The 21,883-nt window shown below is 50.6% G+C and overlaps 1 protein-coding gene across 1 annotated transcript in view; it reads right to left on the reverse strand.

Moving 5' to 3' along the window:
* Positions 1-4,191: 4,191 nt before the first annotated feature.
* TAF4 (TATA-box binding protein associated factor 4) overlaps positions 4,192-21,883 on the reverse strand; it is an 84,681-nt gene continuing 66,989 nt past the window's right edge. The window contains exon 15 of the mRNA XM_031934691.1: positions 4,192-5,742. Within this exon, the coding sequence (XP_031790551.1) occupies positions 5,575-5,742 (168 nt within the window). The 3' untranslated portion in view covers positions 4,192-5,574. The remainder of the gene's footprint in view (positions 5,743-21,883) is intronic.

The following is a 21,883-nucleotide window of genomic DNA, read 5'->3' on the forward strand; positions in this document are numbered from 1 at the left end:
TTTTTGAGATGGAGTCTCGCTCTGTCGCCCAAGCTGGAGTGCAGTAGCACGATCTCAGCTCACTGCAACCTCCGCCTCCTGGGCTCAAGTGATTCTCCTGCCTCAGCCTCCCGAGGAGCTGGGACTACAGGAGCGCACCACCACGCTTGGCTAATTCTTTATATTTTAGGAGAGACGGGGTTTCACCATGTTGGCCAGGATGGTCTCAATCTCCTGACCTCAGGTGATCCGCCCACCTCGGCCTCCCAAAGTGCTGGGATTACAGGCGTGAGCCACCACATCCGCCTGGACTTTTTCTTTTTTAGATAAAATTACACTTGAAATTGATTTGTAGACCTAGTATTAAAAAGATTTTTTAAAATTACATTTGGAAGCCACCGTCTGATAGAAGGGAAAATGCCAGCAACTGACTGTGGAGAACCACCAGATTTGTAGTCAGAGCAGCATTCGAAAAACGATGACAACTTCTTGGGCACTTAGCCCACCATTGGGGCCATTTACATGCCTGAGTCCTTTAGTGCCAGATCCCTAGTGCGGGGCCAGGTGACCCACCTAGGTGGGGCCCAAGCCTTTCCCGGTGCTTAACTCAAGTGCCCTTACATTGGCTGAAATACACAGATCTTACCTGTCAGCTTAGCATTTCACATTGGCACACACCTGTGTGACCCCCATGATGATCGAATCAGAACATTTTCATCACCCCAGAGGGCCCTGGCGCCTCTTCCTGACAGTCTCCTCACCGGAGGCCCACGCCCTGCTTCTACCCACATGTGAACTTCCATCAGGTGGAATCAGAATGCACAGGCTTCTGTGTTTGGCCTCTTCCAGTCAGCGTAGTTCTTCTGAGATTCAACTACGTCACTGAGCATATCAGTAGTTCGTTCCTTTTTATTCCTGAGACACGTTTCACTGACTAAATATGCCTCCATTTGGCTCTCCATTCACCTGCTGATGGGCACTGGGGCTGCTTCCATCTGAAGCATCAATGAATACAGCCACTGTGAACATTCTTATATGACTTTTTGGTGGCCAAAGGAACTCATTCTCAAGTAGATGCTTAGGAGTGGAACTGCTGGTCACAGGATAGATGCACATTCAGCTTCGTCACTGTGTCACACACCGAGTAGACGTGCATTCAGCTTCCTGCGTCACGCACTGGATACACATGCATTTGGCTTCCTGCGTCACACATCACGCCACCACTGGATGGCAGTCTTTCAGATTCAAGCCCTGAGGGTGGGCACACAGTGGAGTCTCCCTGTGGTCTCTATTTGCATTTCTCTGATGACCAGTAACGGTGAGCACCTTTTCAGTTGCTTATTCGCCACTTGTCTATCTTTTCTAAAGCACCTGTTCAAGTGTCTTGCACATTTGTTATTGTATTGTCTTTTTATCACTGAGTTGTGGAATTCTTTATTCCTTTGTCAGGTATAAATATTGCAAATATTTCTCCAAGTCTGTGGCTTGCCTTTTTACTTTATATACCTTTTTTAACATTCTGAAGAGAAATTTACTTTCCATTTTTTCTCCGTAATAGAGCAAAACAATAAAGAAAAAAATATAGGTGAGTATCTAAACTTTTTCAGAAACAATGTATTTCACAGAGTAAAAATTGAATAGACACTTTTTTCCCACTGTGTTCATGAAATCTAAATGATAGATTGTGGAATTCATAAGTGTCGCAAATAAGCCAGTCTAAAGAAAATCTCCTGTGCGTATGACATCCCATCCACATCCCATACTACATCCTGTACCACGGACCATAACATGCGATTGCCAAAAAGCAAAGGTTCCACCGTGACCTTGAATTAAACACTGACCAACCGCCAAGGGCATCTTGATGAGCAAAAAGCTGTAGCTTTGAGGCCCAATTTATCCATTCTTCTTCAGGATCTGTGCCTTCTACATCCTTAGAAATCCTTGCCCACTCCCAGTCATGAAGACCTCTGATGCTTTCCAGGTCTCTGTCCACCTCAAGTTCACGTTTACGTACAGTGTGAAGATGGACTCCAGGCTCACATTCCCCCATAGGGCACAGAACTGCACCAGGGCCTTCAGCCACGCCTGTCTTTGCTCCGACGACACGCCGTCCTGATTGCTGTCACTTCAGAGGAAGTCTTGAAGTGTGGGAGGGTCAAGTGCTCCATTCTGTTCTAGGCTGTCTTGGCTACTTAAGTCCTCTGCATTTCTATATACATTTGTGGAATCAGATTGTCAGTTTCTAGGAAAATCCTGCTGGGATTTGGTTGAGCTGGCATTGCTTCTGTTTCTCAGTTCGGACAGACTTGCTGTCTTTAGCAACAGTGAGTCTTCCCCACCAGCACTGTGGTGTTGGCCTCCGCTGAGGGCTTCGATTTCTCAGTTCCAGTGTAAGGATCTCATACATCTTTCATTCAGTGTATACCTAGACATATGTTCTCTGTGCTATTGTTGACAGCACGTTTTTAACCTGGTTGTTCGTTGCGAGTACACGGAACTACAGACGCCTCCAGCTACCGGCCTTGCCTCCGGCCCTCTTTCGGAGTTCACGCACCATGCTCAGTGTTGTGTTTGTAGGTTCGCCTGGACTTCCGAGACATACAGTCGTGTCACCTCTAAATTTTTTGTTCACCTTCTTCCTCTCCACACTTGGTGCCTCTTTTTCTTGCCTTTTTGCCCAACTGGAGCTGCCTGTATGTGGGGAGCGGAGGCAGCAAGAGCGGCCGTCCCGGTCATGTTCACATCAGGCTGCTCGTGCCCCAGGTCTGTGCAAACACCCAGATCAGACTGATGGCAGCCAGCAAGCCCGTGATGAGATGCAAAACAGCAGCTACGAGTCTTAAGAACAGAATACAACAAACGCGCCTGCGGACCCGGTCTTGTGGCAGTGCCTGGCTGAGGGGAATCTCTAAGCCTCAAGTCACCGTGACCGCCCCATGCAGACTGACCGAACCAACATGAAGAGCAGAAGAGCTGGAATGAAATCAATCATACTCGCAGAAATTCAAGTGCAACTGCCCTTTGTACCTGATTAAACTAACTTATTTCAGGCCAAGAACTTCGTGAAAGGCAGGTATGGGTCATGGATGGAAAGCACAGGCATGACCCATCAGTGAATGACCCTGGCACAGTCTGCAGTAGAAAGCTGGAGAGCGCGCCCACCAGTGCTTCCTGCCGAGACTCAGTGTGGCCGCAAGTGTCCAGGGTGAATTGTTTCCTCCTTAAAAAAGATACGGAGGACTCCTTACCCCTGGTCCTCAGAATGGGACTCCACCTGGAGTTAGGGTCTTTACACAGGTGCTCCAGTCAGAATGAGGTTGTTTGGGAGGCCCTGATCCAACAGGGCTGGGGGTCCTGACAGCGAGGGGAAGCTGGACCCAGAGACTGACACACACAAGGGAGAAGCTGTGGAAAGGCGGAGGCAGAGATCGGGAGTTGTGTCTAAGCCAAGGAACCCAAAGGTGCCAGCAGCTGTCAGAAGCTGGGAGAGCAGACCCTTCCCCAGAGCCTGGGGAGAAACCCACCCTGCTGGCACCTGTGGCCCCCGGAGCTATGGGACGATCCGTGGTCCTTTGTCATGGCAGCCCCAGTGGGGCAGTGCAACAGGTGTGGGAACAGGGGCAGTGTCTCCAGCAGCACTTGTAAGTCAACCTGTATTATCGCTGTGGGTCCGTCACACCAGGTGGAGTGAATGTCACGGCAGGGGACTGACTCCAGTCCATCAGAGACCACTCCCAAAGGCTCTCCAAGGTGCTCAAAGGCAGGGAGCGGTGCGGTACACACTGGCGCTGAGCCTCTGAGGGCCCAGCAGCAGCTGCAACCTGTCAGGGCCAACCTGTACCACAAACTGCCCTGGAGACGCCTTCTCTCGCCACAGGAGGTCTGCGTCAGGGCTGGGGCCCTCTGGGCACCTCAGCTGGGCTCGCCGGGTGCGTTTCTGTGTGCATCCCCCCGTGCTGGGCCTCCCCCCGCCCCTCCTAGCTGTGCCCAGCTCATCTCCACCTGCGAGTGCAGAAGGTGTCAGCGCAGCCTCCAGCCCCCAGACTCCACGCACAGGGCGGCTCAGCCTCTGCCCTCACAGAGAAAGTTCTTTCTCCCAGCTCTGCTGGGCTCAGCTACAGATTCCAACAGGTGGCTCAGAAACCAGCACCTCAGCAGAGCCAGAGTGCAATCGGGCAGCAGAGAAAACTGGGGAAAAATAGGCAAAACAAATACAGATAAATTTGTTTTTAATAAAGGAGTTAATTTTCTTTCAATCCTATATAAAACAATAGCAATTAAAAACTTCATTTTTGAAAGTAAAATATTTACATATGAACAAGTAACTGTGCAAAATTTACATGAAAAAATGGAAAGACAGGGATTTCCTAAAAGACAAAATAAAAGGTGTAACAGTTCTCAGGTGTTGATAAAAAATACTGATCAGCGTTCAGTTCACACGCGCTTGAATTAAAGTCTAATGTGAGAATTCACACGGAGAAAGCCGGAGTATTTACAGTCATAAAAGTACTATCAATAGACAATTTCATACAATAACCTCTGAAAATAGAAAGAACCAATTAGTATATTTGTAATAAAAAAATAGGTACAAAGAAGGGGCTTTGCTCTGGACGTCTGTGAAGTCGGCCCAAGGCTTGCATACAGTCTCTTAGCAAAATAATTCTAGTTTACACATAGCCATTTCTATGTCATGTGCCAAAAGTTATGTACAATTACTGACAAAATACACCAACCATTTTTCAACACTTGATTCACACCGAGAAACAGTCTTTTGATGATTCTTCTCAACTTTGATTTTATTTAATCTAGGTTTTCACTTTTAGCTAAAAAACACAGTGCAAGTAAAATATATTTATGCTGAAAAGGTTTTCATCTCTTTTAACTTTACAGCTTTACAAACTATAGCAAATAAAATGCATTTGTACAGATGCTGACCACACATTCAGAAGGAGCCCACCTTTGCCGGGCTCTGCCTCTACCAAGCAGAAATGCGGTTACACTCCGAGGTGGGGAGCTGCGATGAACTGTGTATTCCTCCAGGATTCTCAGGGGCGGCGAGAGGACGGGAGTGGAGGGGAGGGCTGGGGGGGGAGGGGGGGGAGGACAGGGGAGAGGGGGGGGGGGGAGGGGAAGGAAGATAAATAGTCTAAAAAATCAGTTTGCTTTGCTAACTGACTATTACAAAAATAAAATAAACAAAATGAGGTCATCGGCTGTAGACATACACCTACACAGTAAGTTAGGTAGAACTAAACCAAAATGCACAAATAGTGCAGAAACTGCTATGAGTTGACAGAGGGCAGCTAATTATTTGCTAACGATTCCATCAGTCTTTATATATGGCTTGTTTGGCAAGAAGGCCACTCAATCAAGATGAGTTAAGATTTAATTGTCCTTTAAGAGTATCCACAGGCCTTTGTGTTCTCTCTGTTACAGAAACGTATTTTCTTTCACACTGAAGAGTTGATTTAGAAACAGGAATATAAAACTGTTCCATCGTAAAGAGGTGGCTGTTTTTTAAACAATATCCCATTTGCTTGTTACAAAAAGGCGTAATCTGCAAATATATAAAAAGTCCCCAGGCGTCCTCCTGTGTCACTTAAGGAATGCTTTGTAGAGCAGCAGTGAATGGCTTGTCTCACGTTCATTTTCTAAACAAAATATGAGGTCCCTGAGGTTGACCCGCGTGATTCTTTGCCGCGTGAACTGTCTGGGGGCTCCGACCCCCGAGCTGCCTGGGACCACCGAGCCGGGGCCCGACCCCTGGTGACAAAAACGGAGAAGACAGGGTGTTAGTGGGGCCCAGAGTGGGGCTTGAAATGGGGGCCTGTGTGTCTGAACCAAGTACCCCGATTCCAGGGGAGGCCAGGCCTGGCACGGGCTCCCTCCGGTAGGCCCACAGCTGGAGCTGAGGTGCTGTCCAGGGTCCTGCCAGGGCAGGGGCAAGGGCAGGAGGCCCCATGCTGTGCCTTCAGGACAGGGCACACTCAGACACTGCCCAATGCCCCACAGTGCTCAGACCTGCTCCTGGGGCTGAGGATGGACCAGGGGGTGGCACCCATCCAAGGCAAATGGCTGAGTGGTCCCAGGGCCACCCTCCATGTGACCACAGCTGGACTGCGTGTTGACTCAGCTGGGGTACAAAAGCCACACTGGGTCCCTGTGTGTCATCCTGCTTGGCCGCTGCATTCCTGCACTGGGAGGGCTGGGCTCGGCTAGGACTGGGCATGCTGGGTCAGCTGCGAAGGCTGGGTTGCTCAGTGGCTCCCACTGTGATCCCTGGGCCTCTGGCTGGGCCCTGGCTGCACAGACCCTGCCTCCGTCAGCCCCTCCAGGTGACCAGGCGTCTCCCGAGCTGCCTCAGATGTGTTCCTGCTTGGAGAAGCACAGCTGCTGGGTGCCAGCTCTTGTGGAGAGCTCTGGTGGTTTCCGCTGATGACACCTGCACGACACCGCCTAGCGGGGCACACGCCGCACACACGGTATCGCCCAGCGGGGCACGAGCCACACACACACACGGCACCACCCAGCGGGCAACGCGCCACACCACTCCCAACGGCTGTGGTTTCCCCATTTGGCATGAAAACTAAGGTCTGCTCTGATGGTGAAAGCTGCTGATGTATATTTAAGTACAAAGATTACAATGCATCTTTACAGCACGTTCTCAACCAAAGTTAAGATGCTGGAAGTAGCTGATTCTGCTCTGCACGCCACTGGGAGCCCTGCCGTGAACAGCCACAGGCGACGCCTGGGCTGCCCTGATGTGGCACCCCTCATCCCGTCCTTCCTCCCGTCCCCGCTCTGCCACTTTCAGTTCAGGCTGGAAGCATGGCTGCCTTGTGTGATGGCATGCAAGTGTGACTCTGACCTACTACATTTTCTTTATTCCTGTGAGATTCAAACAGAAGAGGGCACCTGTCTCCCTTCAGACGCCCTGCACTGTGAGGGCCCTTCTTCAGATCTGCCCCGGGTCCCTCTGCTACTGAAGCCTCCGCGCGCTCCACACTAGCTCATTACAAACTGATCCTCACCTGAGGCCAGGCCTCCCAAAAGAGAACTCAGACGGGGCGAGTGACAGTTTGCAGGGTGAGGGCGGGGCTCTCCCACGCACCACCCTAACAGGCTGTGTGACCCAGTGACACCTTCTATACATTCCAGACTGTGTTTGATGCTTCTACCTTCAAAACAGTTCAGCTGCCAAAAAAGAGGACTGGGGTGAAGATGAGAGGCTCATCCCAGGTGCGCAATTTAAGGGCTGCTGAGGGTCAGAAATCAAGATATTCTAATGCCAAGTGTCAGCACCAATCAAGGGGAGGGGCGAGACCAACCAAGGGAGGGGGCGAGACGGTGCCTGCTGGAGGCTGAGGCCACTCCCAGGTCCCAGCACACTGAGAAACTGATGGCAGGCGCTGCTTCTGCGCCAAGCTCTGAAGGTGCACTATGAATGAAAAACATAACTTCTCCAGATTCTGAGTTTTATAAATACAACTAAATTTTTCTTAAATCTAAAAAAAGAAAAGAAAAATGCAAATTAACCTGATACTCCAGTTGCCTCTCTCTACACCGCACATTGCCGCCTTCTCCCCAGTCCACCTTGCCCCACGCAGGAGGGGTCCACACTCTGTCTTTCCCATAGGGTCTTTGCTCGCAGAATTCTATGTGGATTCTGGCTACCGCAGAGGGTCTGCTGCTAAACTGCTCTGAAGATGGAGTGGCGATCTCGTGGGAACCTACCCCTCACTTCTCAGGACTGGGGCTGCCACTGGCCCAAGGCCCTCTGTGCCCAACCCACACGGCAGAGGCAGCGGCTTTCCTTCCTAGGTTCATCCAAACCCCTCATGGGCTGTGCCCGTGGTGGGCGCAGCAGCCCGGTGGGGGGTGGCAATCAGAGACTGGTCAGGGAGCCTGCTGGGAGGAAAGTGCTTAGTGGGGGCTCCCAGCTCCCATGGGACACCTGAGGATGAAGTGCCTGCGGGGACCAGGGCCAAGGCACCCATGGCCACTCTAGGGGGACTGTGGCCCATGCAGGTGTGATGGCGCAAAGCAGGGCCTGGGACGACAGACAGGTCCACCAAGGCCAGCGTCGACATGGAGCCCTGGGAGCCTCGGCGTAAACAACTCCAAACACAGGGGCTTGGGGTTTTTCAGGTGCAGGCACTGGGATTAGAAAATGAGCAAGCAGGCCGGGCGCAGTGGCTCACGCCTGTAATCCCAGCACTCTGGGAGGCCGAGGCGGGCGGATCACCAGGTCAGGAGATCGAGACCATCCCGGTTAACACGTGAAACCCCATCTCTACTAAAAATGCAAAAAACTAGCCGGGCGTGGTGGCGGCGCCTGTGGTCCCAGCTCCTCCGGAGGCTGAGGCAGGAGCATGGCGGGAACCCGGGAGGCGGAGCTTGCAGTGAGCCAAGATGGCGCCGCTCACTCCAGCCTGGGCCACAGAGCCAGACTCTGTCTCAAAAAAAAAAAAAAAAGAAAATGAGCAAGCAAACTAAAATCCCCACCACCCTGGACATACCACACGAACCCTCCCTTTGCAGGTCTCCACCTCTGAAACATGGCAGACACCCCCTGCCCCGTCACAGGGCTCTTAAAGGCATCAAATTAAAGTCGGCGATCTCTCCACTGCACAAGCGCCGCAGGGACTCGGTGTCGAAGCCAAATGCAGAGTCACCATCCGTGGAACCACTTGGTGAAGGGTCTGTGCCGCCCGAACGTCAGGCCCCGTGCCATCAGCACCTGGGGGCTGTCCGGGAGCAGAGCGTCTGCTTCTGAGGTGGGAGCCCCTTGGCCCCTCCTTTACTCCGCCACGGAGCCCCAGCCGAGCAACGGGTGGAGAACGCTGTGCCCACAGCCGCCCGGGCAGCGGGTCACAATGGCTCGTTCTGCACACGCTCCAGCCAGCTCAGCCCCGAACGCGTGCAAGCCCTCTCCGTGCCTAAGCATTTAGGGGGTGTCACACATACGAGGCAAGGTCACTGGCAGCACATTTCGAAGAACAGCAGGAGTAACAAAAACACTTGGACACACAACTTAGAAAGTTAGCATCACTTCCGGGAGGCTGAAGACAACATGGCTGCCAAGCTGGCGTCTCCCAGCCTCTCTTCCAAACACAGTTTCAGCACAAGCAAGGAACACAGGTCTACACCAGCATCACTCACCGTCTGCACAGGACGAGAGCGCCTCGACTTCACAATCACTGCAAGTCGGCGCACAGTCATTACACGCCCGAGCCTGATCCCGCCAGTCCCTCCCCTGCAAGGCCGCGGTGGGGCGGGGCGGGGTGGGACAGGGGTCCGTGGGAAGTCACTGCTGAAAGGCTAAGGCACCCCAAGTCCGAGCGCCTGAGAGGTGTCCAGGAAGCTCAGCACGGACCATAGGGCAGGAACCACGGAGCACAAGACGGGAAGGGGTTGTCAAGGCAACACGGCGTGTCGTGAGAGGAGCCCTTTGGCCTCTGGGTGTTGAGGCAGAAAAGAAGGAAAAAGGGAAGTTCCGGGTGCTGCAAGAAAGGGCTGGGAGAACCGGAGGACGTTCGAGGCCCGGACTTCCCCATGCGGCCAGCAGAGGGCGCCAGGAAACCACACACCGGACAAACACCCCAAGGCCACCAGGAGGAAGGGACAGAGGCGGCCAAGCCACCCAGAGCCCAGGAGAGTCAGAGAAGAGTCAGAAAATAGGGGCTCCGCACACATCAGAAACGCACCCTGGAACAACAAGGAAACTAACAACACTCTCAATACAGGAAAATCTGCTGAAGTGTGCACGTAAGGATATGAAAATCACCTCAAATCAGAATCTCAAAAACTAGGAGGCACATTTTTATAAAAACAATACAATTACAAATACAACACCAAAAGGAAGTAAGAGTTGACTGGACTTAAGAAAGAAATGGAAGGAAGAGACAAAATTATCTCTGAAATGAATAAACTGCCAACTGTTCGAGGGAGGGGAGGCAGTGAAAATGCAGTAATGAACCCACTAGAGGCAAGAAGCCAAGAGGACGGAGCCGAGACGCAGAAAGGAGGAAAAAGGTCAGGAGAAAACAGGGCAAACGAGAGCTGGATAATCTCCCTCTCAGACGGAGTGGGACATTCACACCATGACATTCGCAAAAGACAGCAAACCCACACACGGAGGAGACACTAAACCCCACACCCACCCGAGGAGACACCAAACCCAACACCCACCCGAGAGGAGACACCAAACCCAACACCCACCCGAGAGGAGACACCAAACCCATACCCCAAAAGGAGACACCAAACCCACATCCGACCCGAGGAGACACCAAAACCAACACACTGAGAGGGCCCACTGGGTGGCGGACTCAGATGCAACCTCATACACTAGGAGCTCTCCGAGCTGACAGCAGGGCTGCCAAGGAGGAAGAGAAGAGAACCCATGAAGGGGAAGGAATCAGCCTCCATGGTTCCTCCCAGCCCCTTCCCAAGGCAAGAACAGAAAAGACTTCTGAGCCAGCCAAGCCGCCTGCACTCAGGGCCCAGAAACAGCCTCAGGAATGGGAGGAAGAGCCTCATCTACTGGGCGGGAAACTGCAGGGAAGAGACATTCTCAGGCTCCGAGTGAGGCAGAGGCAGGAGAGGGAGGCTGAGGACCAGAGTGTGCCTCCGTGGAGTCCTGTCACTAAAAGGCAGAGGAAGAAGCCATGAGAGCTCACAGATGCCGATGGCCAACAGTGGAGCTGCCAGGCCTGTGCAAACCGCTCGACTGCAGCGCGAACAATCCCGTGAGACACAGGAGACCAGGGCGTCGTCAATAGTTTAAGTACAAAAGTAACCAGGAAGACACAGATACGAACCTTCCTAAATACAAAAAAAAAAAAAAATCAATTAAAAGAGCAAAGAATAAACATCTCAGAGAAAAAGAAACACAGCAAATATTTAAAATTCAGGCCAGGCAAGGCGACCTATAATCTCAGCGCTTTGAAAAGGGAGGCCAAGGCAGGAGGATTCCCTGAGGCTGGTAGTTTAAGACCAGCCTGGGGAACATAATGAGACCCCATTCCTACAAAATATTCTAAAAATTAGTCAGGTACAGTGCTGTGTACCTGTGGTCCCAGGCTACTGGTGGGGCTGAGGCAGGAGGATCCCTCTTAAGTCCAGGAAGTCAAAGTTGCAGCGACCTATGATCATGCCACCACACTCCAGCCTTGGTGACAGTGAAACCATGTCTCAAAAGATAAATAAAAATTTACATAATGATAAAATATTATGATAGAGTCAAGACAAAACATGTCAATTATATCAATAAAGGCAAATAGGCTTAACTCATCTATTAAAAGAAAAAGATTTTCAATTCGGCTCATAAACTGAGACCAAACCATATGCTACAGAGAGACACAGAAAACAAAGTGATTCAGAAGGTGAAAGGAAAGGGAGGATCCCAGGGATTATAGGCTGGGGGACAAGAAAGACACCCAGGGTAACGGGTGTCACAAAGACAGATGATTTTCTAATGCAAAAAGTTACAGCTGCCAGTGAAGATATGACACGTGGATATTAATGCACCAAACAACACAGCAGCCCCTACCAATAAAAACGCACGAGATGTGAGGAGACACAAACATGCTAGTGGCAGTCATGGAACAGCATGCCTGCCGCAGGACAGATCAAGTGGACAAAACTAAGCCAGCAGCCGGGAGACTGAGCGACCTCATCGAGGGGCGGCTCGGGATGCCCACCTGCTCATCACGTGCCTCGGCCCTACGCACCCACAGCACATCCACAGATGCTGACTGCACCACCCAGACCAGCAAACACAAGAACTATGACAACACACGTGTCCCACATGTGAGGCTGGGAAAAAGTTGCCTCTCTCAAACGCAACAGGGGGAATTGACAAAACCTAACGAAAGTGCACACACATCAATCCCTCAACTCAGCAATCCCATCTCTCAGAACTCAGCCCCAACGGTAGGCCTCCAACAGTACGAAGACACACACGTACAAGGTTACCCTTGACAGCATCGCCTGTCACCATGTCAGTAACCTAGAGGGTGAGAAGCTACGGGACATCAGCACAATGAAGTGCCACCCAGCTGGGAAAGAGAAAGCTCTTGATGCAGTAACATGAGGGCAGTGCCTGGGAACTCCATTAGCTGCAGAGAGCAAGAGTGTCACTGACCTGTGTTGCACTGCCAGGGAAGGAAAAGATGCAGGAGCTCATCTGTTTGCATGGTAAGTGGAAACAGGATGCAAAAATGGAGGGATGGGGGCAGGGCAGGAGGGAGGGTGCAGCGGGAGGAGGGAGGGTGCAGCGGGAGGAGGGGGGGGGGGGGGGGGGGGGGGGGAGGGAGGGCATGGCAGGACGCCACTACAGGGGGCACTTCTTTCTATACTTTTTTGTATAGTTCTGACTCTCGAGACCATGGCAATACTCCACCCCTCATGAACAAAAAAATCAAACAAGATTTGGAGGAAACCAACAGGAACACAAACAGAACCACTGAACCCGAGCTGTCCTGCAGCTGAGTGACGGCCACACCGAAGGGTGGGCCGAAGTGGGGCCTGGTGGTGTGTGCCTGCAGTCCCAACTACTGGTGGGGGCTGAGGCAGGAGGATTGCTTGAGTCTGGGAGCCTCGGGCCAGCCCCGGACGCAGAGCAAGACCCCATCTCTAAAAACAAATAATAAAAATTTAAACATAAAAAGTAAAAATGAAAGGATGAGTTATAACAAAACTCGTCTATGTAACTTTGAAATGCACGATTTTGACCTGCGAGGTTAAGCAGAAGGGCTGCACAGAAATGCTACGCTCCAGGTCGTCAGCACGTTTGTTTCTCTCATGGCTTGGCAATCCCGAAGGTCCTTTAACTGTACGTTGGAACTGAACACCTCTGAATACCTAAGCACATCTACTGTGGGGATGAGAACCAGGTTCTCATGTAAGGCATGAGGGAAGGTAGAATGAGCCTATGACGTCAGACTAGACTAGATCCTGAGGCCTGAGGACAAGTGAGAAGGCCGCTATGTGCAGCACAGGTGCAGGTGCAATTTCAGACGAGGGTTTGTGTGCGTGCACATGCCCCGGTCCACCCACAGGCCTGGATGCAGGGATGCTCCAGGAGCAATGAGCACACCTGGTGCCCAGAGGCTGGTTTCTAAACACCATCCCCAACCAAAGGAAGCACCATACCCAACCAAAAGAACCAACGCCCCTCCGAGAAATCGCAGAAAATGGAAGATGTGCTGGAACATTCTGTGGTGTCATAAAGTCACCAAATCCTCTTGTCATGTCACAAGGACATGGAACCAACCTGAAGCAGCTCATGATGGCCAGAGCAGGGCTGCTCAAGCAACAAAATAAATAAACGGTAGCAGCGGCTTGTTACCTACAGAAGAAAATAAATATCCACGCTAATATAAGCAAGTAACTGAATTAACAAGTGGGGGAAATAAGGGAGAAGGGGCAGCTGTCTCTACAGAATTCCAATTAATAAATGTAAACAGAAAGACAGAAATAGAAAGTTAGCATCAGGCAGACACCACAGCAGTCTCCACTGGCAGTGCCCTTGCAAATGCCCGTGCTGGGGCTGAAGGCCTGATAAGAAATGGTATCAGCAGCCTCCAAGTGTCTCCTTGAGATACTTACTAACTACAAAGAGAAAAAGAGTAACTTGACGGTAGAGAAACCGGCCAACCCCACCTTAACCAAGCTTCAAAGTCAGCAGCACCAGCAGCCAGGCGACACCACCTGCCTCCCAATACAGTGCTCTGAGGACACGCCAGCCAGCCCGCGGCATTCTAGCTGAGATTCTACAGCCTGGACTGCATCACGAGGAGACACCAGACAAACGCAAACTAAGGAAACGTCCACCAGACAAGGACCAGCGCTCTCCAGCACATCAAGGCCAGCAAAGACCAGGAAAGACTAAGCAGCTGCCACCAAGCAGAGGACCGGAGGAGCCGAGGAGCTGAGGAGCCGCAAGGGTCCCGTGGCAGGAAAGGACGTCGGGGACACTGGTAAAAATTCACTAAGGAGAAAATACTTGCAAAAGACACATCTGATAATGGACTGTTACCCAAAATATACCAAGAACTCTTGAAACTCAACAATAAGATGCTCCACATCCTCCATCACCAGGGAAATGCAAATTAAAACAAGATGCCACCACACACCTACTAGAACGGCCAAAACCCAGAACATGGGCAGCACCGAACGCTGGTGAGGATGTGGAGAAACAGGACCCGCAGCCACGGCTGCTGTGAATGCAACATGGTGCAGCCGCTGGAAGACAGTCTGGCGGTTTCTTACAAAACTAAACGTGCTCTTACCACACGATCCAGCAACCGTGCTCCTTGGTATCTACCCAAAAGAGCTGAAAATTCATGTCCACACAAAATCCTGCGCACAGATGTTTATACCAGCTTTCTTCATAATTGCCAAAATCTGGAAGCAGCCACGATGTGCTTTAGCAGGTGAGTGGATAAAATAAACTGTGGTACATCCACACACTGGAATAGTGCTCAGTGCTGAAAAGAAATGAGCCATCAAGCCATGAAAAAACACAGAAGAGCCTCAAGTGCACATTCCTAAATGAGAGAAGCCAGCTTGAGAAGGCTGCACCATTTCAACCACAAGACATTCTGGAAAAGGCGAAACTATGGAGACAATAAGATCCGTGGACCAGGGACTGAGAGGAGGGGAGGGATGAACCGGCAGAGCACAGAGGAATTCGGGGCTGCGGAATGACTCCACGTGATATGGTGCTGGTGGAAACACGTCATTCTACAATTGTCAAAACCCACAGAACGTATACACCAAGAGCGCACCCTGATGGGAACTCTGGAAGCTGGGTGAGAAGGACATGCTGACGTGGGTTCGTGGATTCTAATAAAGGCACCACCTGGCCAGCGGGGGAGGCTGTGCACCTGCAGGGAGGAGTGTATGGGGAGTCTCTGTACTTTTTTCCCTTCCTTTTTCCATGAACCTAAAACTGCTCTAAAAAATAGTTTATTAATTTATTTAAAGTTAAATTCAGGGAAAAAAATCAAATAAGGTCTTTAGTGAACAGTATCATACCCATGCTTAACATGAGGTGAAACTGGGTGAGGGGCAGATGGAAACTCTCTGTACTATTTCTGTAACTTTCCTCTATGTGTAGAATTAATTCAAAATTCAAAGTTAAAAACAGAAGACCTACCCTTAAGAGATATCCAAAAGGAAAAAGAAAAGAACTATTGAGCATTATCTTCGATGAAGAAAGCGTCGTGTTAACTGTTACACAGATAACACACAAAGATCCCCAAAGTTTACAAAATGCAAAATTTGAACAATTGCGAAACAACTGCTCCCCAAACACGCCGGCGCCAGTCTTCATCTACTCGGCAGCGCCTTGCCTGGGTCATCCAGGTCCGGCTTTCTCGATACTCCATGTACCTCCCACCCCCACACCCTGGCCCTTCTGGTGAGTGAGGACTCACAAGCTCCCTTACTCTTCTTACAGGCTACTCCGCACATGTTAACACTCACATCCAAAATTCATCAGTGTGCCTTTCCCATCCAATCCTCCCTCCTGGCGCAGGGACTCTAGCAGGCAAAATGGTAGGTAAGTTGGTTACACTGAAGAAAAAAACAAACACACTGAATGATGGGAACTAGGTTCCTCACTGTCTGAGAACGAACTAATAGACAAGGATGGGGGGGACTGCTAAACAGAAGCCCTGGCGTGCTAGGCTAGGATCACAGTATCAACACAAACACACAGGACCCCTTGGACATGGAAAGGCCACATACTCCCCTACATGCATTTGGGTCCTGAGCTCTGGTTGCTGGCACGGCCTGGAAGCAGGGGCCCCAGCAGTCAGCACACCAAGTGCCCAGATCCTGGCCTCTCACCACCACACTCCAGTAGAGGAACCAGAGCTCCACGGGAGCTGCAGAGTGGGCAGGGGGAGTGCACGTGGCAATAAGGAATGCCACAGACAAGGGACGCGTCAGAGGATACAGACTCCAGCCACAAGAAGCCCCCACCAAGCAAGCCTAGAAATAATGAGTGCTGATCAGAGCCCACCAAACACAACAGGGCAGTGCAGGGAGGGAGGGATCCTGGCAGCCACAGCACTGCTGTGAGGGAGTGAATCCACGAGCGAACGAATAAACCAACGAGGAGGGGCGAAGCTCTGCTTCCCAGCAGAAGGCAACCAGCAGGTAACAGGAGGAGTGTCTGAAGCATCCTCACAACTGGGCACCCCAGGGTTGGCGACACAGGCAGGCGGTTAATGATACCGAGGCTGTGGTCCCAGCTGTGGTACAGCTGGCACACCTGTAATCCCAGCTACTCAGGAGGTGCGATAAGGGTGGGGCATCTGTGTGAGGTGGGAATATGTGAAATGCTAACATAGCCATGGGAATCGGCCAGCACGCCGTGGAGAAACACAGCCCACAGCAAGTGCTATGCTGGGGGTGGCAGCATCAGTGCTGAGCACCCGACCAGGAGGGCCGCTTGGTAGCCACCCAAGGTATCGGCCACACGAGCACTTAGGGTGCTGGGGATCGTGTCAGAGCAAGGATTAAAGTGTACATATTTAAAAACTACAGGAGTGCACACACACACTTGGCATAGCGGAGAGGAAGCAGGCCGCGTGATGCTCACACACCGGAGTCCGCACGGAGCTCACTGCTCTGCTCTTGCAACTTTGCTGTAGATTTGAAAACTACTTCAAACTAAAATAACAGCATTTTCAAAGTTAATCTATTCTGGAAGACGATGACAGGGGTGGCATAGTTTCTGGATCTTCCCAAAGTTCCACATAAAAGAGCAACTACACAGCAAAATCAAAAACCAGCAGACAATATTTAGAACAAAACCGATGAAGATGAACCACAAGCAGCCATCACCTGAAGGACGCTGCAGAACCAGACCCCGATGGGCCTGGACCCAGGAGCCAGCAGACTTCCTGGGAAGAGCGGCAGGTCCCTCTGAGAGCCACAGCCAAACCTAGGGCAGGGGACGACCAGAGAGGACAGCCTGGCCACTGCAAATGCCCACACTGACCTGCCAGAGCTCCTGCCGCACAGGGCCTCACGCAGGAGAGAACCTGCTGGCAGTGAATCAGTACTTACTAGGACAGGGACAAGGCAGGCAAAGAAAGGTCGAGATGCTCGGGAGGTGCACAGAGCCCCAGAGCCACAGAAGCTGAGGACTCCCGTTCTTAACACCACACAAAAGTAACTGCAGAGGAGCACCACAACGTCAGCAAACGCTGCAAACCACGTGTGCTGTTACGAGTTTGAGAAACCTCAACTCACACCGAAATTCGCAACAGAAAAACATCAAGGTCAAATCCCAGACAGGTCACTATGGAAGAAAAAGAGGATAAGCAGCAGAAGCACGTCCCTACGGACCACAGAAGACCTCAGAAACACATACTGGAAACAGCAGGTAAACAGCAAATCACGCCTTAAGAGAAATGGAAGGCAAAAAGCACAAAAAATATAATTTTTTAAAAAAGAGAAAAATTAGGCCAGGCACGGTGGCTCACGCCTGTAACCCCAGCACCTTGGGAGGCTGAGACGGGCAAATTACTTGAGGTCTGGAGTTTGAGACCAGCCTGACCAACATGGTGAAACCCTGTCTCTACTAAAAATACAAAAAAAAATTAGCCCAGTGTGGTGGTGCGCACCTGTAATCCCAGCTATTCAGGAGGCTGAGGCAGAAGAATTACTTGAACCCAGGAGGCAGAGGTTGCCATGAGCTGAGAGCACACCGAGATAGAGCCACTGCACTCCAACCTGGGCGACAGCGGGAGACTCTGTCTCAAAAAATAAAAATTAAAAAAAAAAGAAGAGAGAAATTAGGCTGGACACAGTGGCTCAGCAGCATTTAGGGAGGCCGAGGTGGGAGGACTGCTTGAACCCTGGAGGTCGAGGCTGCAGTGAGCTGTGATCACACCACTGCACTCCAGCATGGGTGAAAAAGACCTTGTCTCTAAAAAAAAAAAGAAAAAGAGAGAGAGACTTTAAAAATTAAGAGACTGTAAAAAGTGCTCCAGCAGGCAAAGAAGATACAACATGTGGAAAACAGGAATCTCTGAAGAAGGAAACGAGAACAGAACAAACACAAAGGATCGTTACTGCAGATGTTCCCAAGGAGACTTGAGACCGCACGGAAAGAACACAGCCAGTACTGACACCACCACCCCAGCAGAATCAACCCCAGGACACACTCCACTGGGATGACCCGGTTTCCGAGAAAAAGGATGTCCAGGGAAGAAAAACACGTGGCCTACAAGGGAAGTAAAATGAGACTCTCATTAGATTTGGACAGCAACACTTTAGGGAGGAAATAATCCAGAGTAACGTCTTTCAACACTTCAGGAAATACAACGTGAGCCAAAAAAATAGACCTTCAGGAACAAAGGGCACAAACTCATCAGCAGGTAGGAACTTGGGAGTGGCTGTTCCCATGAAGCATTCCAAAAGAATCTAGCAGAGAATGAGATTTAGAAAAAACAAAATGACTACAGAGACACAGAGACAAATCACAGCATTAAACATGTCATGATTTATGGCACTAAAACTCAGAGGGCTAAAGGGAGCTAAATGTTTTGACAACATAAATACAGCACAAAGTAAAAAACAGAGCCAAGGGAGAAAGCACATGAATGACTTCCGGCTGTTTCCACCATCGGCAGGAGTGTCCATATTCTTATTCTCAGGCTATATCCAAAGTTAGGAGATATTTTAATTCTATTGTCTCCTACGTCCATGATAACCAGGATCTTTTTCTTCTCTCCCCTTCTCCTGCCCTCCTCCTCCAAATCCCCAGTCCCCAAGCCTTGGGGCAGCCAAGAGCCAGAATTCTTACTGTAGAAGATAAAGACGTCATTTTGAACAGCGTAACTCCTATACCTCTCTGAATTTGAACTACCTGAATTGGAAATATCCATAAAAACCCATGAGACCCTGTTTTTTTTTTTTTTTTTTTGAGATGGAGTCTCGCTCTGTCACCCAGGCTGGGGTGCAGTGGCGCCATCTCAGCTCACTGCAAGCTCCGCCTCCCGGGTTCACGCCATTCTCCTGCCTCAGCCTCCCGAGTAGCTGGGACTAACAGGCGCCCACCACTATGCCCAGCTAATTTCTTTTTGTATTTTTAGTAGAGACGGGGTTTCACCATGTTAGCCAGGATGGTCTCGATCTCCTGACTTTGTGATCTGCCCCACTTGGTCTCCCAAAGTGCTGGGATTACAGGTGTGAGCCACCGCGCCTGGCCGAGACCCTGTTTTTACATTTCCTAGCTCTGTTCGCTGAAAAGGCCACCCACCCCAGCGGCAATGACATCCCTAGTCCCAGTGAGTGGTCTTCAAACACCGTTTCCCACTAGAAGAAACCAGTTCTTGGAGAAATGACTATTTTCAGTCTGAAACAGGAAAGGTGTAAGGTGAGCCCAACGCATGTTAACGTCCAGATGGGAAAGACATCAGCCCCACGTCCCAGCGTGACTCAGGAAGCAACCTGCAGATGCTTCCACTGGCCAAGGATGGCGTAGTCTGAACTGCAACCAAAATGAGTACTGCAATAGATGGATTATGTGCAAGTCCTTGAGATTATAATGATAAAAAATAAAAACAATACACTAAAACATAAAACTACTGGTCACCCTCTGAGGATGACAACCAGTTGATTCATTATCTTCACCTGGGTATATGGAAGGAAACATGCGAGCATTTACCCTGTGTCTTCTCTATGAGCTGGACCCAAGTGGCCAAACAGTAGTGGAGGAAGAGTCTCCAAAAGAATATCCCGACGAGGAAGTGAGAAAGAACTCACAGACTAAGAGCGTCGCCATCTCCAACCTCAAGGGATTGGTGGCCCTAGGCATGAAGCATGACCAGCCACCACCCCCAGAGTGCACAGCCCAGACCTGTGTCCTCCCAATGAGGGGACACAACAGCACCCAGGGTCCTGCCGCAGGGATTCAGCCAGAGTTGAAGGAGTCTCTGGGTCCAGCCCCCAATCCTGACGCAGGACACACTCCAGGCCAAATGACCCGGTCCTTCAACCGACAAGTTGTAAGGAAAAGAAAGTGATGGAGGGGTGGGAAGGACCTACAAATTTTTTTAAATTTTAAATTCTGGTTTCCTTTTAAGTCAAGTTTAATGGGAAAGGATGGCAAGGCTAACCAGTGTCTTGGCTGCACAACTGGGGACTGTCATGTCCTGGTGTTTCTTTCTGGCTTTGCCAAAAGTCAGAGCAGCAGTTATTTTTGGAGGGAAGTAAAAGTAGCTGTGATGTGGCGGGGCACATAAAGGTAGGGGGTCTCCCAGGTGACTGGCACGTTCTAGCTCTTTTTTTTTTTTTTTTTTTTGAGATGGAGTCTCGCTCTGTCACCCAGACTAGAGTGCAATGGCACAATCTCAGCTCACTGCAACCTCCGCCTCCCGGGTTCAAGCGATTCTCCTGCCTCAGTCTCCTGAGTAGCTGGGACTACAGGCGCCTACCACCGTGCCCAGCTAAATTTTGTGTTTTTAGTAGAGACACAAGATGGTTTCACCATCTTGGCAGACTGGTCTCGAACTCCTGACCTCATGATCCACCCACCTTGGCCTAAGTGCTGGGATTACAACATTCTACTTCTTGAACTGATGATGGGCTACAAGATCTACGCCTCTGATAATTCAGTTAACCATAAAAGAAATCCAGAAAAAAAAAAAGGCTAATCACAAAATACTAGGTCCTTAACTGTAAGTGCTCTTCTCAATATATGTTGTTGTTATTCAGAATTTCAATTCTTTCTTGGTTTACAACTACATTTACAGTGTGGGCCTGCAGACCTCACAGCCAGTGGGCTCTCAGGCCTAGGCCCAGTTGAGTGCAGGTTCCTGCTGGGGCCTGTCCCAGGCCAAGACTCTCAGCCGCACAGTGGCCAGAGCCCATGTTAGCCTTGGGAATCTGTACTTTCTTATTATTTCTGACCCAGAGAAGAATCCCCCTATTTTATCTACATTTCATGCACGCACTTATAAAGACAAGATCTTTATTTTCTTCCTACACTGTACCCGACATTTTAACCTGTACCAGGAGGGATTTCTCTGAACCTCCAGGATGCCATACTGCCAAAACTCTAGTGTCTGTTAAACCTGGAGTCCCTCCTCTCCACACCAGGCAGCCATTTCTCAGAGGTCACTGCTAGCATCTGGGCAGGCAAGCTCCAGCACTGAGGTCTGGGACATCCCACCTACATGATTCCAACAGCCCTGGTGGGGAGGGGGAACTTGCCCTCATCAGGTCATTACCCTGATCCTGTCTCAGAGTGCACCTGCATACCAAGAAGCAGTGCAAGACTGTCCAATGTGCATCAGACAGCAGCTGCCACGGGGCTGAGAGGGAAACAGAGAAGCCAGGGGCGGGGCAGAATAGAGTGGAATCCAGAAGCATGGAAGACCAGAAGCATGGGAGACCAGAAACATGGGAAGCATGGGAGAAGTCCAGAAGCATGGGGGGAGACCAGAAGCATGGGAGGAGTCCAGAAGCATGGGAGTCCAGAAGCATGGGAGACCAGAAGCAGGGGAGGAGACCAGAAGCAGGGGAGGAGTCCAGAAGCAGGGGAGGAGTCCAGAAGCAGGGGAGGAGTCCAGAAGCATGGGAGGAGTCCAGAAGCATGGGAAGCATGGGAGTCCAGAAGCATGAGAGACCAGCCTGCCTGAGCAGCAAGACCTTTCCTTGTAAGGATCACACCCTAGAGTAAGACCTACCTTAGCAAAGCCTAAAGCCAAACCCAGACAGGAAAGAGAGTTTGCAACTTGAATCCCACTAAGTTAAAGGGGCTTGAGAAACACCTTGAGCTTTCCCCCAGATCCTTACTGACAAAATGAAAAATAAAGCCACACAAACTCAAGGTGGTCAGTCAGTAACTCAACCATCTACAAGAATCAACTTTTAA

The sequence above is a fragment of the Piliocolobus tephrosceles genome, chromosome 20 (assembly GCF_002776525.5).
Source record: "Piliocolobus tephrosceles isolate RC106 chromosome 20, ASM277652v3, whole genome shotgun sequence".
Lineage (NCBI taxonomy): Eukaryota > Metazoa > Chordata > Mammalia > Primates > Cercopithecidae > Piliocolobus > Piliocolobus tephrosceles.